This window comes from Acomys russatus, chromosome 31 (assembly GCF_903995435.1).
Source record: "Acomys russatus chromosome 31, mAcoRus1.1, whole genome shotgun sequence".
Lineage (NCBI taxonomy): Eukaryota > Metazoa > Chordata > Mammalia > Rodentia > Muridae > Acomys > Acomys russatus.
This window is the reverse complement of record NC_067167.1, coordinates 998,371-1,011,801: the sequence shown is the minus strand read 5'-3', so window position 1 is coordinate 1,011,801 and position 13,431 is coordinate 998,371. Positions and strand designations below refer to the sequence as shown.

At 56.7% G+C, this 13,431-nt stretch overlaps 1 protein-coding gene and 1 non-coding gene across 5 annotated transcripts; one reads left to right on the top strand and one right to left on the bottom strand.

The window, feature by feature from the left end:
- Positions 1–1,298: 1,298 nt before the first annotated feature.
- LOC127183848 (U6 spliceosomal RNA) lies at positions 1,299–1,405 on the bottom strand. The gene has a single exon (XR_007830092.1). It is a non-coding gene; the product is annotated as a U6 spliceosomal RNA (small nuclear RNA).
- A 221-nt stretch (positions 1,406–1,626) lies between these two features.
- On the top strand, positions 1,627–13,390 carry Med16 (mediator complex subunit 16). 4 transcript variants are annotated; one of them, XM_051139592.1, is made up of 15 exons: positions 1,627–1,775; positions 2,568–2,733; positions 2,993–3,100; positions 3,303–3,472; positions 5,499–5,930; positions 6,094–6,199; positions 7,823–7,978; positions 8,607–8,815; positions 8,932–9,138; positions 9,654–9,864; positions 10,402–10,535; positions 11,226–11,418; positions 11,581–11,797; positions 12,867–12,950; positions 13,249–13,390. In XM_051139592.1, exons 1-15 carry the CDS (start codon positions 1,698–1,700, stop codon positions 13,373–13,375), a joined length of 2,598 nt encoding a protein of 865 aa, XP_050995549.1. In that variant the 5' UTR covers positions 1,627–1,697; the 3' UTR covers positions 13,376–13,390. The 4 variants fall into 4 exon arrangements, with proteins under 4 accessions (XP_050995549.1, XP_050995548.1, XP_050995551.1 ...); XM_051139591.1 differs by having other exon boundaries at positions 1,646–1,775; positions 2,529–2,733; XM_051139594.1 differs by lacking the exon at positions 1,627–1,775 and adding an exon at positions 2,126–2,189.
- The last annotated feature ends 41 nt before the right edge of the window (positions 13,391–13,431 follow it).

Sequence of the window (13,431 nt, the reverse complement as noted above, 5' to 3'; positions counted from 1 at the left end):
CTGTGTGTGTGCACGCGCATGTGCATGCTTGTGTGTGTGTGTGTGCACTCGTGTGCATGATTGTGTGTGTGTGATCTGTGTATCATGTCCCCAATTCCTGGGCCCTGCCTGCCTTTCAGGCTGCTTTCCCTCTCCTCCGCCCCTCTCTGTTCATACCAGGGATCCAGGACTTCCAGCCAGAAGCCCCTGGCCTTGTGTACCCTCTCCCTGGCCCGTCACCTCTGCTGCCCCTGGCCTGTGTGTGTGCCCTCTCCCTCGCCCTGTGACCTCTGCTACCCAGCAGAGACCTTATGTACTCAGCAGGCCTGGTCCCTGCCCTGCCCTTTTTGTGTGATTCTCTGTGCTTGGGGAAGGGGATACTTTTAATAAAGCCTTGGTGCTCGGGCCCTGGCTGTGTGCTTGTCTTTGGGTTTGGCAGGGGTGGAGGTGGGGTGGGGGACTGGGATGGGGATGAGGGAGGTGGGTCACTGAGGGCTGTGGGCCCTCTGCTCACAGAGGAACCCCAGTCTTGATGCTTAGGTTCTTGGCTTTTTGTTTTTGTTTTGAGACAGAGTTTCTCTGTGTCCTGGAACTGGCTCTGTAGACCAGGCTGGCCTCGAACTCACAGAGATCCGCCTGCCTCCGCCTCCCGAGTGCTGGGGTTATAGGCCTGCGCTGCCTAACCCTGCTTCCTTCCTCTCTCTTGCTCCAGGGACTTGCTGTGACCTCTCACACCCACACTGAGCCTGTCCTATCCCGGGATTTTGGCACATGCGGTTGTATCTCCACAGAGCACTCTTACCACACCCGGCGGCTTGTGTTAGTTCATTTTAAACCATGTCAAATGCTTACAGATGGGGCGCTAGGCTCTGGCTCTGTGGGGAGAGCGATTGATTGCCTAGCATGCTCAAAGCCCTGGGTTCTATCCCCAGCACCACGGAAACCACATGGTGACGACTGGCTCAAGTGAGTTTTGAGGCCAGCCTGGGTCACATGCGATGGACAGGTCTAGGTTGGACACTAATCCCAACACTCACACCGGCGGCTGGTGGATGGATGTCCTGTGAGCACGTAGCCGCGGTCATACAGTGAGACCCTGCCTCAAACAAACAAAAGTCACGAGCCCCCCAAAATGGTTTAGCAGGTTAAGGTGCTTGTCGCCAAGCGTGGCAACCTGAGGGAGGAAAAAAACCAATTCAGCTTCCCGGTCATGACGGAACCCAGCGCGCTGGAGGCTGAGACAAGAGAACAGTGTGAGGGCGAAAGTGAGCCCTTGTCTCGAGATTCAAAAATGGGGCGAAGCTTGCGGGCCTTGATGACAAAATATGGAACGCTTCACGAATTTGCGTGTCATCCTTGCGCAGGGGCCATGCTAATCTTCTCTGTATCGTTCCAATTTTAGTATATGTGCTGCCGAAGCGAGCACGAACACAGCGCTTGTACAAAACGTATTTATAGGCTAATACTGCAATTTCTTTATAGTTAGGGTGACTTTGTTTTTTTTTTTTATAAAAACCATAGTAATTATTGATTTTCCTGATATAAAACTAAATTCATCATATAAGATTTAGTCATTGATCAGAAATGACAAGTTATTTGTCTTTTATCGCACATGGAGCCGCAATGGTTACTAGGAATTACTATATGCAAATTAACAAGGCTAGAGGCGGAGCCCGGGTTCTCCCAGAAGTCTGTGCGCGGGGCCCGGCGTGGCCGAGATGGCGGCGTCGGATCCCGTGCGTTGGGGCGAGTGTGGGTCGCGGCCGCCCGGCCGATTGGGAGCTCGGGGCGGACAGGTCAGTGCGGGACGCTGGACCCGTGGCCGGCACGTTTCTGACGAGGCCCGCAAGCGGAAATCCAAGGAGGGGCGGGGCCTGCGGGGTCAGAGGGCGGACCAAGGAACAAAGCTTGCTGGGTAGCGCCTGGCGTGGAGAGGCGTGGTTAGGCTGAGGAGGGGCGTGGTCTGAGACTCGCGGGGAGGGGCGTGGTCTGAGGGAGCCAGAAGTTGAGCGGAAGGGCGGAGCCTGACGAAATTGGATGGGGAGGGGGGTCGTGGCCTAGGGAGCACAGTCTAACGGGAATCGGGGGCCTTGGGGGTGCTGATCTGAGACTGATGGAGACGGGCGGTGGCTCGATAATCACAAACTGAGAAGAAGCAGGGCCTGAGGCTGATGGTTGGGTTGGAGGCGGAGCTTGGGTGCCTAGATGGTGTGGGTGGAGCTTAACGAGCCTGGGCGGGGCGTGGTGAAGGTACTTGGAGTACAGGTTAAGACAAGCTTTGGATCTTAGGGCGCGGCCTTGGGGGTGGGTGGGGCTAATGGGTTAGGGCGGGGCCTGAGCTACTAGGTCGGGAGCGCAGAGCGTGGGTTCTGAACTTGGAGTGTGGACTCAGGCTCAGATATTAGGGGTGGACCTAGTTCCGTGTGTGGAGGGTGCTTAGTGCTCGGAGGCTGAGATCTGGGATAGGGAGGGGTGACTTCAGGCCAGGCGTTATGGAATTTATAGCCCGAGGCTTCAGGGCCTGGAGAACATTCTAGACCCACTTTTAGCTGGGAGCTGCTGTAGAGCGGTGCCTCCGTGTTCCTCAGGAGCCAGGGAACGTGCTGGGTGCGGTGGGCATGATGGACCTGGCCTACGTGTGCGAGTGGGAGAAGTGGACCAAGAGCACCTACTGCCCGTCGCTGCCCCTGGCCTGCGCCTGGTCCTGCAGGAACCTCATCGCCTTCACCACAGACCTACGCAACGATGACCAGGGTGAGTGCTGGTGCTCTTTACCCGCCTGGGCCCTAGGGATAGAGACCACGTACGTAGCTGTACCCCAGGTGGCTCAATTGTGCCTCAGATTTCCAGACAAACTGTGTCCTGGTGGCAGAGCCAGGCTTCTGTTAGAGAGAACCAAGGAAAGCCGGGTGACCACACACGGGTCACTGTCCTCCATGGAGGAAGCGCAGAGGAAGAGTAAAGTAGGGTGCTGTGAGCCACACTGACCTCACCTGTTCTCCTTCCACTGCAGACCTAACACACATGATCCATATCCTGGACACAGAACACCCCTGGGAAGTGCACTCTGTGAGCTCTGGCCACAGTGAGGCCATCACCTGCTTGGAGTGGGACCAGTCAGGTGAGGCCACGAGATTTGCTCTCAATCCAGAGCCCAGAGCACCATCAGTCCTGAGTCTGGAGGCAGGGGTGGGAGTCCCGGAGCCTGGGAGACCCAGAGCCAGGGGACGGCCTCTCTGTGGAAGTCCAGAGTGGGGAGGGCTGTGCATACAGCCTCTGGCCTGCCTTTCAGAAGGGATCCTGACACAGCTGTGTCACCACAGGGTCCCGACTCCTGTCAGCTGATGCTGATGGGCAGATCAAATGCTGGAGTATGGCTGACCACCTGGCCAACAGCTGGGAGAGCTCAGTGGGCAGCCAGGTGGAGGGGGACCCCATCGTGGCATTGTCCTGGCTGCACAATGGTGTGAAACTGGCACTGCACGTGGAGAAGGTGAGCAACCCACTGAGGGGCCGAGGGGCCCGAGGGGCATAATACATGGGGCTGTGAGCAGCCAGCTGCTTCTTCCTCTCAGCATCCTGAGCTGTGGGATGCCTGTCAGTTGGAAACTGCTGCCCCCAGCCTCCCTTCTGCACCTCGAATCTGTCTGGGGCCCTGCAGCTTCCACACTGCCTACCTGTACCCCCCCCCCCCCAGTACAACTCTTGTTTGGTTTTTGTTTTTTTTGTTTTGAGACAGGGTTTCTCTGTGTAGCCTTGGCTGTCCTAGACTCACTTTGTAGACCAGGCTGGCCTTGAACTCACAGTGATCCGCCTGCCTCTGCCTCCCGAGTGCTGGAATTAAAGGTGTGCACTACCACGCCCGGCCCCCAATACAACTCTTAAGAAAAGGCTGGGCCTGGTGACACAGGCCTGTCCCAGTACTTGGGAGGGAGAAACTCTCTCTGAGCTCCAGAGCTAGCCTTGTCTACATATCCAGTTTCAGGCCAGCTGGGGCTACAGGTGACACGCTGCCAAATTTGATATAGAGGCCCAAGAGGTGACTCTGGTGAAAGCATGGCTGCCCCACAGAGGACCTGGGTCATGTTCCCAGCTCCCACATGGTGGCTCACAACCACCTGTGACTCCAGCTGCAGGGACCTGATCCCCCTCTGACATCCACAGATACCTCACCTATGTGCTTCACATGTATACATCCCGGGACAACACTCAAGCACAGGATAATAAATAAATCTCTTTTTTTGTTCCAGTTTTTCAAGACAGGGTTTCTCTGTGTAGCCTTGGCTGTCCTGGAACTTGCTCTGTAGATCAGGCTGGCCTTGAACTCAGAGATCCACTACTACCCAGCTAATTAGATTGTTTTCACTTTAGTTTTTTATGATTTATAGCTGGGCGTGGTGGTGCACGCCTTTATTCCCAGCACTGGGAAGCAGAGACAGGCAGATCTTTTAAGTTTGAAGTCAGCCTGGTCTGTAAAGATGTTTAATCCTTTTTTTGTTTGTTTTGTTTTTTGTTTTTCGAGACAGGGTTTCTCTGTGTAGCCTTGGCTGTTCTGGACTCACTTTGTAGACCAGGCTGGCCTCAGACTCACAGGGATCCGCCTGCCTCTGCCTCCCGAGTGCTGGGATTAAAGGCGTGCGCCACCACACCCTACTCTTCTCATCACCCATTCTAACTCTCACATAAATGACACAGAAACTTAGTAGACATATTAATAAGCTTCAGGCTCAATAACTGGGCAGTTATGATCTACTCTAATCTTTATACTAGTCTCCTTCCCAGCCACACACCCTGAGTTACTGGCCATGTTGGTCCTGCCTGGGCAGTGTCTGTTCCATCAGGCCATGTCCTTTCTCTGCCTCTTCTTCTTTCTTCTCTTTTTCTCTCCCTCGTGGTCCTTACCTGAGACCCAAGACTGGGAATGGAAGGCGAAGGCCAGCCTTCCTGTCTCCTCTGCACAGTCATTGGCTGCTGCTCAGCTTTTTTTTACTAACCAGCCAGCAATAATTGGAGAGCATTGTTTATACAGCATTGATCATTGAATGTGACAGTGCCCACGTGAGGACTGCAACCAGATTTCAGGACACAGAATCTGCCCAACCGCCAACACTGGTCTACAGAGCAAGTTCCAGCCAGGGCTACACAGAGAAATCCTGTCTTGAAACCCCAATACAAAGTTATATTGAACTGGTCATGATAGTCCATGCCTATTACCACAGCACTTGGAAGGCTGAGGCAGGAGGATGATAACTTGGATTCTAGCCTGGGCTACATTAGTCTCTCAAACAAACAATTTTGTATGTAATTTGCACCAATTTGGAAATACAGGCTATAAAGACAGGAGTAGCCAGTACTGAGGCAGCACACCACAGACAGACGTCCATCATGCAGTGCTCTTGCCACATTGAAGCTCTCTATGGGCTGGGGGGGGGCGGGGGTGTGGGGGGGCAGCCCATAGAAGGTGGCTGCCTCAAGAAGCTAAGCAAGCCCTAAGCCCTTCCTCCCATCTCGCTTTGCAGTCGGGTGCCTCCAGCTTCGGAGAGAAGTTCTCACGTGTGAAATTCTCTCCCTCGCTCACACTGTTTGGTGGCAAGCCGATGGAGGGTTGGATTGCAGTGACGGTCAGTGGCCTGGTGACTGTGTCCCTCCTGAAGCCCAGCGGGCAAGTGCTAACGTCCACCGAGAGCCTGTGTCGCTTGCGTGGCCGAGTGGCTCTGGCCGACATCGCCTTCACGGGTGGTGGGAACATCGTGGTGGCTGCGGCAGATGGAAGCAGCGCGTCCCCCGTGAAGTTCTACAAGGTGTGCGTGAGCGTGGTGAGCGAGAAGTGCCGCATCGACACCGAGATCCTGCCCTCCCTGTTCATGCGCTGCACCACCGACCCCAACCGCAAGGACAGGTTCCCTGCCATCACACACCTCAAGTTCCTGGCCCGAGACATGTCTGAGCAGGTAAGTGTGGCCCCTGCATCTGTGAAGCCGGGAGGCCCCACACCTCTTGAAAGCCCTGGCATTATTGTGCCCACAGTCCTCTTTGGATTCGCCACTGGAGGATACAATCAGGCATGGGTGGCGGGGGCCCAGGAGGTACCCCCTCACCGAGCCCCACCCCTAGGTGCTCCTGTGTGCGTCCAGCCAGACCAGCAGCCTGGTGGAGTGCTGGTCCCTTCGAAAGGAAGGCCTACCTGTAAACAACATCTTCCAGCAGATCTCGCCTGTGGGTGAGTCACCCTGGCTCCTCGCATGAGGGGGCTCAGGGCCCCACTTGAGCTTCAGGGCCGCCAGGCTCAAGGCTGAAGGGATTTGGGGGTTTGAGACAGGGTCTCACTGTGTGTCCCTGGCTGGCCTTGAATGCACAGAACTCCACCTGCTTCTGCCTCCCGAACCCGGGGCTGGCGGTGTGGCCTGTGTTTGCTCCATAGCCCCAGGAGGCTATTGGTGTCTAGAGTAGGGTGCTAAGGCACCAGGACTCTGGTCAGGATGAAGGAATGCCCTGTGCAAAGGTCCTGGGGAGTGCATAGCCAAGCAAGGCATTTCGCCTTAAAAGCCATTGGAATCTTCTAGAAACCCATCAGAGAGGAGGCTGGAGTCTAGTGGAGTGGGCAGCTTTACCAAGGCCACTCCCTTCTCCAGATCATCCCCTGTAGTCCTCTGCAGGTCTCCCAGACCTCTACCCATTCCTGCTTACAAATGGGGCTCTGCCCCCCAATAGCTCCTGAGGCTGCCCCGAGGTGCCCTGTCTCAGCCCTTATATGACCTTCCCCAACCCAGACAGGAAGGGGGCTGGCAGGCGGGTGCTAGTGGACTCCTGGCTGTGGAGGTGGCTATAGGGGACCTGATTGGCCACCTAATGAAGTCCTGTCCTACAGGAGGCCTCTCGCTGCAGTTACAGTAAGCTGCCCATTGTGGCCAGCGAGTAATTAAATGTGGATAGTGTCCTGCTGTGTTTCCTGCAGATGGCTGTGAATCACCAGGCAATCTGGGCTCCCCAGTCCACACCCACACTACACACACACACACACACACACACACACACACACACACACACACACACGAGCACCTGTCCCCGTGCCTGCTGCAGACGCTCAGTGGGTGGTGCCTAGCAGCCTTGCGTACCCTAGCCCGAGGCTGGTGTCCATGGTGACAGAAACTGTGGTGAAGGCAGGGCTGTGGCTAAGGTGCCCTGTACACCAGCTGCTAGCTGCCTTTGGCTGCTGACCTCTGGTGTGTCTTTCCGTCACTCTTTTGTTTGAGTTTTGAGAAAAGTCCTAGGCTCTGAGGCCTGCTTTCTGGTGAGCTGGGGTAACAGGCATGCACTCCTCGCCTACCTCAGCCTCTCATGAGAGCCTCCGTCAGTGCCAGCAAGCCTGACTGCTCTAAACACTCCAGCCTCTGTTTCTCTTTGGGATTGACACTTGCTGGGGCTCCCTGTGGGGTCAGGACTGGTCTCAAAGCTAGGAGTTGACATATAGATAACCCATCCAAGCAGAGAGTTCGGGAGGGGCTTGCCTAGCTCCTATGAGGCCCTGGGGCCATCCCCAGCACAGAATGAACTGGATGTGGTGGGGAACTCCTGTTTTCCCAGCACCTAGGAGGTGGAGGCAGGAAAGCTCAAGGTTAGCCTGGGCTACATTGAGAGCAAAGGATCTCTGAGAGCTTGTTTCAAAAAAGAAAAGAAAAATCCCTGGACTAGGTCTTGTAACACACCAGGCTGCGGCAGCGCCCTGACTGGCCATAGGCCTCTTGTGCCTGAGGCAGCAATGGCCCTACTTCCCTGAGGGAGAGCTCATTGGCCTGTTGCACCCCTCCCACACCTCTCTCTTTTCCTGTCCCTGATTGTTCAGTTGGTGACAAACAGCCCATGATCCTAAAGTGGCGGATCCTGTCAGCCACCAACGACCTGGACCGTGTATCAGCAGTGGCACTGCCTAAACTGCCCATCTCGCTCACCAACACTGACCTCAAGGTGGCCAGCGACACCCAGTTCTACCCTGGACTTGGTAGGTTAAGCCCAGGAGCAGCCAGTCCAGCACCTGGACCTGGGGGTGGGGTGTGGATGCTGAGTGCTGGGGATTCCTGCTCTCATGATAAGTGTGGACTGACCCACAAACTGCCTACTATGCACGGCGTGGTGGCACACGCCTTTAGTCCTAACACTCAGGAGGCAGAGGCAGGCGATCACTAGGAGTTCAAGGTCAGCCTTGAGTCTAGGACAGCCAAGATAATATAGAGAAACCCTGGCTCAGAGGAGAAAAAAAAAAAAAAACCACAACAGCAACAAACAAACAAAAGCCTGCCAAATAGCTGTCCTCTTTAATATGTAAAGTGCTGTGGCTAATTGACAGTGAGTTGGGAACACAAGTGAAATCCTTTTGCAGAGACAAATACATATCACCAAGGTATATTACAGATGGTCCAGGGTCTGGTACCTCAAGTAAGTCAGTCAGGTGCCTTCTCCAGCCTGCCGCTCAGCTGTGAGGTGGGGGTGCCTCCCTGTGCCTAGGTCCTTATTTTCCTGTCTCCTATATGGTGGGACAATACATTAAAGGGGCAGTGGCTGAGCCTGAGGACAATGGGACAGACCCTGGAACTCCCAGGCCCACCCTGAGCACACATCCTTGCCCCCAGGCCTGGCGCTGGCCTTCCAGGACGGCAGCGTGCACATGGTGCACCGGCTGTCGCTGCAGACCATGGCGGTGCTCTACAGCTCAAGCCCGCGCTCACTGGATGAGCCCGCCCTGAAGCGCCCGCGCACCTCAGGCCCCGCTGTACACTTCAAGGCCATGCAGCTGTCCTGGACCTCGCTGGCCCTGGTGGGCATCGACAACCACGGGAAGGTAGCGCCCACACGGGGAGGGGCACTGAGGAGCAGCTGAGATCGGGAGGGGAGGGCAGGTTGAGGAGGGGGATGTTTGGGTGGGCTGCACGCCCCCTCAGCACGGCCTCCTCTCAGCTCAGCATGCTGCGCATCTCTCCGTCCCTGGGCCACCCGCTGGAGCCCAAGCTGGCCCTGCAGCACCTGCTGTTCCTGCTGGAGTACTGCATGGTGACCGGCTACGATTGGTGGGACATCCTGCTGCACGTGCAACCCGGCATGGTGCAGAGCCTGGTGGAGCGCCTGCACGAGGAGTACACGCGCCAGAAGCCCGCCCTGCAGCAGGTGCCCTGTGCGGGCGGGCGGGGTCCTGCGTGGATGGGCGGGGCTTACACAGAAACTGCCCCTCCCCTCTATGGGCCTGTGGGTGGAGCCCAGGCAGCACCTGTGTGGCTGACCTCAGAGTCCCTATAGGGGCATGGGATGGGGGTGCAAGCTTGCAGAGTATTCACTCTAGAAACGTAGGCAGGAGGGCCATGGTTTGGGGGTCAGTCCAGGCTGCAGAGCGAGACTTTGTCTCAAAGCTAAGCAGTCAGGGAAGATGGGGGAGCACATCAAAGCATGTGGGGACTCACCCTTGCTAATGAGTGTCCTCACAGAGCTCAGGACTTTGGGATCTGTACCCATTGAATCACACAGAGGGAAGCCCAGAGACGTGACCCACCTGCCTTGGGTTGCCCAGCAAGTACCCTGACACAGAGGCCCTTCCCCATAATCCCATGCTCTGGGGACTGAGTATTCCCTGGGCCCTGGGTATGCGCCTGGCAGGTCCTCCACTTACGCCTGTGTGGTGCCCACAGGTCCTCTCCACCCGGATCCTAGCCATGAAGGCCTCCCTCTGTAAGCTGTCGCCCTGCACGGTGGCAAGGGTGTGCGACTACCACACCAAGCTGTTTCTCATGGCCATCACGTCCACCCTCAAGTCACTGCTGCGCCCACACTACCTCAACACCCCTGACAAGAGTCCTGGGGACCGCCTGGCCGAGATCTGCGCCAAGATCACTGACGTTGGTGGGTGTGCCGCCTTCCCTGCCTGTAAAGAGCAAGGTCATAGTGACCGTTTACTCCAGAGCCCTTAAGGTGGGTGCAGCGCCCACCTCTGTACCTCAGCCCAAGCCTTGTGCAGCCACCCACATCCCTTCTGTTCGTTTGTCTGAGGTGCGACTTGGTGGACAAGCACCTGTCTGGCATAAACCAGCAGGAAAGTCAGAGGTTCAAAGTCATCCTTGGCTGCATAACAAGTTAATGACCAGCCTGGGCTACATGAGATCCTGCCTTTAAAAAAAAAAATTTCTTCCTACGTTACCTAGAATCTCACTCACACTGCAGATGTGTGAACAGAAGGCAGAGCTGTTCCTTGTGGTGTATTGCGTGTTTTTCACAGCTGTGTGATATTCCTGCCTGCAGAGTTGTGCCAGTGGCTTCCCGCTGTCCTGAATGAAGCTGGTTGAAGTCCACTATCCACTGCCCTGCGAGGGTGGGACTCCTGCCCTGGGGCCTGTGGGTGTTTCTGAGATGTTCCCTGAGCACCCTCCACTGCCCCCACAGATATCGACAAGGTCATGATCAACCTGAAGACTGAAGAGTTCGTCCTGGACATGAACACTCTGCAGGCACTGCAGCAGCTGCTACAGTGGGTGGGAGACTTCGTGCTCTACCTCCTGGTCAGCCTGCCCAACCAGGTAGCACTCCCAGCCCCTCCCTGACCCTCAGCGCTCCCGCCTCCTGTCTCCCAGCCCCTCCCTGACCCTCAGCGCTCCCCCTCCTCCTGTCTCCCAGCCCCTCCCTGACCCTCAGCGCTCCCCCTCCTCCTGTCTCCCAGCCCCTCCCTGACCCTCAGTGCTCCCCAACTCCTGTCTCCCAGCCCCAGCCTTTATTTTGGTGGGTTGTGTTTGGTTGGCTGGTTGGTTTGGTTTTGGTTTTTCTTTTTTCTTTCTTTTTTTTTTTTCCTTTTCTTTTTTTCTTTTTGGTTTTTCTTTTTGATTTTTGGAGACAGGGTTTCTCTGTGTAACCGCCTTGAGGATCTTCATGGCCCCCACCCCAAAAAGGGTGACTCTACCTCCCTGCCTGTCCCAAGTCACCTGGGGCTTCTAACCTGCAAAGGCCTCCAGGCTGCAGGGTCAAGCCCTTGGCTTCTTGGCTTCTGTGGGAGATTCAGACAGCCATGCTTGCCTGGGCCAGTCTCTGCCAGGTCCCTTGGAGCACCTAGACACTGGACTATACTGGACTGGTCATTTTCTAGGCCACTCTTGGTCTGTAGGGTGCTGAGTACAGCTGTGACCTCCCCCGTCTCTGTGCCACCTGTGTCTGCAGACCTCCCCAGGGTCTAAGGGTTAGCCGCTAACTGGCCCACCTACCCACCCCACCCACAGGGCTCCCCACTAAGGCCCGGCCACAGCTTCCTTCGTGATGGTACCTCACTGGGCATGCTGCGAGAGTTGATGGTTGTCATCCGAATCTGGGGCCTGCTGAAACCCAGCTGCCTGCCCGTCTACACGGCCACCTCAGACACCCAGGACAGCATGTCCCTGCTCTTCCGGCTGCTCACCAAGCTCTGGATGTGCTGTAAGATGTCCCCCCTGCTCTCACCTTTCCACCAGCCCACCACCAGCCCCCGCCAGCACTTGGCATGAGCCCTAGGGAGGCCACAGTGGGTGCTGGTGGGTGACAGTAGCTTCCTGGGGAGGCTGTTCAGTGCAGTGACCCCTGCACACCCCCCCCCCACAGGCCGTGATGATGGCCCGGCCAGTGAACCGGACGAGAGCCTGGTGGATGAGTGCTGCCTGCTGCCCAGCCAGCTGCTGCTCCCCAACCTGGACTGGCTGCCGGCCAGCGATGGCCTGGTCAGCCGCCTGCAGCCCAAACAGCCCCTGCGCCTGCGCTTCGGCAGGACGCCCACTCTGCCCAGCAGCAACTCCACACTGCAGCTGGACGGCCTCACCAGGTGTGCGGCACCCACCCATCCCTCCGTCCCCCTAAACCCTCACCAGCCCATCAGCCCCTGGAGGTCTGCGCACCACAGCTGTGCCCCCAGCTTCTCTCACACAGAGGACCCAGCACTTTCTAAGACCTGGTGTCTCAAGCTGAGTTCTGTTTCATCAGCTCTTTGCGTGAGAACTTGGCATCAGCCTTTGCTGTGTGCACAGACAGAGCCTTTTGTCTTGTTCTTTGAGACAGGGTTTTCTCGGTGTAGCCCAGGCTGGCCTCACACTCCCTGTTGGGGCAAGGTGGCCTTGAACTCCGCTCCTCCTGCCTCCGCCTCTAAGTTCACAGCTCTGCACTTAGACTTCATTTTCTTCCACTGCTTTGCTGAGGCTGGTAATGCAGCATCTCCCTGCCAGGCCAGTTCTCACCTCCAAGATGCTCTAGCCTCAGGATCTGCTGATAAAGGGCTGAGCTGCCCGGCACAGTGAGGCCTCCACCCCTTGCCTGTGCGTGCCGTCCCAGCAACACATAGTCACCAGGAAAAAGCCATCAGCTGAGGTTTTTTAACTTTGTATTTTTAAAGAATATAACTGTATGTAAATAAGAGCGCTGCCTGCACGTACACCTGCAGGCCAGAAGAGGGCACCAGATCTCACTATGGAGGCTTGGGTTGTTTTGTTGTGTTGTATTGTGATGTGTTGTGTTTTTCGAGACAGGGTCTCTCTGTGTAGCCCTGGCTGTCCTGGACTCACTTTGTAGACCAGGCTGGCCTTGAACTCACAACTGTCCGCCTGCCTCTGCCTCCCAAGTGCTGGGATTAAAGGCGTGTGCCACCACAGTCCGGCTCTTGTTTTGCTTTGTTGGCATTATAGATGTTTGTGAACCACCATGTGGTTGCTGGGAATTGAACTCACGGCCTCTGGAAAAGCAGATACTGCTCTTAACCTCTGAGCCATCTCTCGAGCCCCAGCTGGTGTTTCTTATGGCTGAGCCCCAGGGTCACACACCAGAAGCCACCCTCTGCTGCCTGGATGGCATGGCACTGTGGACACAGACCTCATATCCCCTCACTCCTGTCTCATCCCCAGAACCCCAGGCCAGCCCAAGATTGACCACCTCCGAAGGTTGCACCTGGGTGCCTACCCCACTGAGGAGTGCAAGGCCTGCACCAGGTGAGGGGCTGCAGCAGGTGAGGGGCCTGCACCAGGTGAGGGGCTTACAGCAGGTGAGGGGCTGCAGCAGCTGAGGAGCTGCACCAGGATAGGGGCCTGAACCAGGTGAGAGGCCTGCAGGCTCAGGATTCTCTCTGCTCCCCGCAGCCTGAGACCTGTGGGGCCAAGCAGCTTGGGAAGGCCCTGAGTGTGGCCTTGCTTCATTCCTAGGGTGGGTGGGCCAAACAGCACGTGTAGGGCAGAAGCAGGTGAGGTTGATGGGAGGGTAGGGTGGGTGTCAACAGTTGCCCGTCCCCAGGTGTGGCTGTGTCACCATGCTGAAGTCACCCAACAAGACAACAGCCGTGAAGCAGTGGGAACAGCGGTGGATCAAGAACTGCCTGTGTGGCGGGCTGTGGAGGAGAGTGCCGCTCAGCTGTCCCTGAGCCACAGCCATGCTCTGAACACACGCAGGGGACTGCCCGGGTCTGCCCCTTCTGAG

Coding starts and splice junctions, on each gene's coding strand:
- Med16 (XM_051139591.1), top strand. CDS start 1,698: ATGGCGGCGTCGGATCCCGTGCGTTGGGGCGAGTGTGGGTCGCGGCCG. Junction 1,776..2,528: donor TGGGAGCTCGGGGCGGACAG/GTCAGTGCGGGA, acceptor ACCCACTTTTAG/CTGGGAGCTGCTGTAGAGCG. Junction 12,951..13,248: donor GAGTGCAAGGCCTGCACCAG/GTGAGGGGCTGC, acceptor GCCCGTCCCCAG/GTGTGGCTGTGTCACCATGC.